General features: G+C 43.2%; 1 protein-coding gene across 1 annotated transcript in view; it reads right to left on the reverse strand.

Moving 5' to 3' along the window:
* The window catches only part of DOCK8 (dedicator of cytokinesis 8), a 217,001-nt gene that overhangs the window by 8,351 nt on the left and 204,050 nt on the right, over positions 1-4,600 (reverse strand). The window contains exon 45 of the mRNA XM_012814018.2: positions 3,765-3,871. Within this exon, the coding sequence (XP_012669472.2) occupies positions 3,765-3,871 (107 nt within the window). The remainder of the gene's footprint in view (positions 1-3,764; positions 3,872-4,600) is intronic.

The raw sequence follows: 4,600 nt of genomic DNA on the forward strand, positions 1-4,600 counted from the left end.
CCATCATTGTTGTTTGGCGGGTCTGGGCTGGGGATTCAAACCCGCCACCTTAGGTGTATGTGGCTGGCGCCTTAGCCGGTTGAGCTATAGGTGCCAAGCCCATTTGCTCTTTTAAAGGGATGAAAGTAGAGGCAAAGATGAGTGACAATAAAGACGGCCTGAAGGATTAAACCCTCGGGGGAGGGAAAAGTAAGGGGGGTAGAAAATGTGAAAGGGAGGCAGGTAGTCAAGCAACCTCCACTCAAGTTTGGTCTGAGTAGCTGCAGCAGCTCCTGGGAAAGGTTAGAAATGCAGAGTCCCAGGCTCCGCCTGTGAAATCAGAATCTGCATTTTGATGAGCTCCCCAGAGGAAGTTTGAGAAAATGATAGACAGTCCTGTGGCATTTCTAGAACAACGCAGCGGCTCAATCAGTAGTAAGAAAGGTAGGACTATAGCTCGGTTTCCTACATGGGATCACCTTTAGAAGGGTTAGAGAACATTTCAATAGTGACTTTGATTCTGAAAATATACTATTTTTTACAGGTAATTTGGGGAGAAAGACATCTTCCCTGAGGGGAGATCAAGGACTGACCCCACCAATGGCTTTTTTTGTATATTTATGTGGGGAAACCTAACATACAGAAAGAAACGAGCAGAGGGGTCAGTCCCTGCTCCTCCCCTCAGCCCCCTACTGGTTTACGATTGCTAATGCATGACTGTGAAAGGACCATCCCTTCGAAAATCCGTTTTTGTATCTCTTGCCTTGGATTAGTTTTACTCAGCCCTGGTTCTCTTTGTAGTAACTTTTCCTGGGGCTAGGAGTTAATTAGAAACACATTTTATTTATTTATTTATTTATTTGAGACAGAGTCTCACTTTGACACACTTGGTAGAGTGCTGTGGTGTCACAGGTCACAGCAACCTCAGACTCTTGGGCTCAGGAGATCCTCTTGCCTTAGCCTCCAGATTAGCTGGCACTATAGGTGCTTGCCACAATGCACAGCTATTTTGAGACAGGGTCTCAATATTGCTCAGGCTGATCTTGAACTTCTGAGCTCAAGCAATCCACCTGCCTTGGCCTCCCAGAGCGCTAGGATTACAGGTTTGAGCCACCGTGCCCCACCTAGAAACACACTTTAGAAGGGATTTTACAGGGTATTTTAACCAGGTGGAGTCAGGTAGAGGATCACTTCCATGAGATACTGGATTGCAAGGTTGTAACTAATAGAGGAAACACACATACAAATGCCAAACAAAATGAAAATCACTTCTTTTAACAAGTTTGCATTTACATTTAAATTCTATTCAGAGCCTCATTTACAAATGCTACTGTCTTTCTAATCTTTAATCTTGTCCTAACGAGAACCCAGATGCACCACACACTTCCCTGACTCTAAGCCCTGTGGTTGTGCCGCCCCGCCTCCTCAGTACAGCAGCCCCCCTCATCCGTGGGGGATATGTTCCCAGTCTCCCACTGGGCATCTGAAACCACAGATAGTTCTAAACCCTCGATATACTATGTTTTTTTCCTATACAGATATACCTATGAAAAAGTTTAATTTATAAATTAGGCACAGTAGGAGGTTAATGATAACTCTTAATAAAATAGAACTATTATAACAATATATGTTGCATGCATGTGGTTAGTTTCTGTCTCTCTGTCTCTCAGAATATCTTATTGTGTATACGTTATTTCCAGACCACCTAACTGAAATCACAGAAAGTAAATCACACATAAGGGGAACTATGGTAATAGTTCCTCTTTCCCTGCCCCCTTTCTTCCAAGCATATGTTCAAGGCAGGGTTTAAGAGGTGTTTTTGCACAAAGCCTCCCCCGAACACTCCAGTCTGCCAATGATCTCTCTTTTCTAATCTCTGTAATCCTATATTTAGTACACACGTAGTGTCGCGTTTTCAGCACATGCTGCACTGTGTCGTCGTTCAGCTATGTAGCGATATGTCCTGTCATCAAGAGCAGAGCAGCACCCAGGTCTCTGTATTCCCATAACTGATACCGTACCTGGGTCATAGTGAATGCTTTTTCCACATCTCATAGGTCTCTCCAGATGTCCAGAGAAGCCTGGGCCACTGGACCATCTGGTTGGAGGCCTTCAACCATAATTAATTTTAAATGAAAATATACGAAAAATCAATAGATCTAAAAACTCCCCCAAATAGTCTTCTAGCTTCTTGTTATATAAATATGCACTGTGTTTTGGAAAAAAAAACCCCACCTTTTTTGTAATGTCAGAATTGCTTTCAAAGACAGGAAAGAATTCAAATGCCAAAACGTGGTAAATACTGTCTGTGTGTGTACCTGTATGGGTGTGCTCACATACACACATATGCTCACACACAGAGTCACGCATGCACATCCTATCGCCAAGCCGCTGTGCTTCACTGCAGACTCCTCTATACACGGCTAAGTTGCCGACCTCTCACCAAAGACTGAGAAGGAGGAGAGAACTCTGACCTCACCCAACATGAGCGTTCTGATAAGTTTTCAGTGAATTTAGCAAATTTTAACTTTTAGCCTCCCTTATCTCTACCTACCAAGTGAGGATATTCTGGTATTTTGTATGTGGCTCTAAGGGTCATGGCTGAAAACAAATATGGGCACACATTTTCCTGATGATATTTGTCCTTACAGGTACAAGGTCACCACATCATTCATATTCATTCTTTCAAAGATCATGGGAGACCCAATATATCTATCTGTATCGCAACAGATTACAAAATCTTACCCAAAGACCCACTTCCTATGCAGGCTGAACTGGCTGCCTTTGAAGAAGGCAGAAGATGAGGCTTGTCTGATCTGGAGAACTGTCATCAAGATGATACTTGGAAAAGTCCTGTTTTAGAATCTTGCCTCTCTCTCTCTCTCATTTTGAGGCAGTATCTATTTTTGAGCTTCCTTTTCTTTCTTTCTTTTTTTTTTGCTTTGTCACCTGGGCGAGGGTGTCATGGCCTCGGCCTTGCTCACAGCAATCTCACACTCTTGGGCTCAGTGATCCCTGCTGCCTCAGCCTGCCAAGCAGCTGGGACTACAGGTGGCTGCCACCACACCTGGTTAATTTTTCTACTTTTAGTGGAGATGGGGGTCTCCCTCTTGTTCAGGCTGATCTTGAACTCCTGAACTTAAGAGGTCCTCCCACGTCAGCCTTTCAGAGTGCTGGGATCATAGGCATGAACTGCTGGGCACTGGCTTATTTTTGAGTTTCTAGAAATAAGTTCTTAGATAATTTGGGAAATTATAATACAACAAATGCAACACTAAGAACTTCTGGGACTCTAACGTGTCAGTGGAATATCAGTACAATGATGACAGTGTGGACAATTTGGATTCAGAAGATCTGGTTTGAACTCAACTGTTTGTAACTGGCTATGTGACCCTAAGTAAAATTATCTCCTGTCTCTGAATCTCCAATTCCTCTTCTTTAAAATAAGGATGATGATAATATCTGTTTTATGTGATTCCAAGGCACACAGGAAATGACAGACGTGAAAGCACTTTGTAGTTTGTAAGTTACTTAGTTACTAGCACGAGTAGTGTTGCTCTGTCGCAGTGGTTCTCAAACTTCCCTGTGCATCAGAATCACCTGGACGGCTATGGAAACACAGATGGTTTTGTCCCACCTGAACAGATGCCAATTTAGTAGCTCTGGGTGGCACCTACCACTTTGCCTTTCTAGCAATTTCTCAGGTGATGCCCAAGCTGCTAGTCTGAGACCACACTTTTGAGAATTACGGCTTTCATAAAATTCCCAGCCATTTCCCTTCTTACCGCATTATGAATTCCTTAAAGCATAACCTCAACTTGTTGTGATGTCGATAGAGTTTTGGGTCAGCTGGAATTTCAGCCAAGAACACTTGGGCTACTTCCAGTGGTCCCTGATTGGGAAAAAAAAAACAACAAAAAACAACATCATAATACAACCATATTGATATTTGAAAGAAAATTAAATTACTTGGGAGAAAATGGAGTCTGGGATTTTAGGAGGATACTGAGAAGTACAAATGTATTTTCTCAAATATTACTACTAACAAGTTTTCCTTCACATACACATATAAAGGTAATATCACTGCATCAAAGGACATGTGCTTTGGGGTGCTTTTCTAAAAATGAAGCTTGCCTTGGTCTTGCCATTCATACTCACTGTCTAGTTGCCCTAGTGGCAAATAGCATTTTGCATTTGGCTTATGTTACAGATATCTCTATGTAGTCCATGGTTGTGGGCTTACAAGGTCTTCCATTTTCATCAGAGTATTGGCCCGTGCAAAGGCAAAATATCCTAATTTTTTTTTTTTTTGAGGCAGAGCCTCAAGCTGTCCCCCTGGGTAGAGTGCTGTAGCACCACAGCTCACAGCAACCTCCAACTCCTGGGCTCAAGCGAGTCTCCTGCCTTGGCCTCCCAAGTAGCTGGGACCACAGGCGCCTGCCAAAACGCCCAGCTATTTTTTGGTTGCAGCCGTCATTGTTGTTTGGCGGGTGGGCTAGATTCGAACCCACCACCTTAGGTGTATGTGGCTGGCACCTTAGGTGTATGTGGCTGGCACCTTAGCCACTTGAGCCACAGGTGCTAAGCCAGATATCCTAATTTTTTTTTTTTTTTTTTTGAG

The sequence above is a fragment of the Otolemur garnettii genome, unplaced genomic scaffold, assembly GCF_000181295.1.
Source record: "Otolemur garnettii isolate 467f Iridium unplaced genomic scaffold, OtoGar3 scaffold00006, whole genome shotgun sequence".
NCBI classification, from domain to species: domain Eukaryota; kingdom Metazoa; phylum Chordata; class Mammalia; order Primates; family Galagidae; genus Otolemur; species Otolemur garnettii.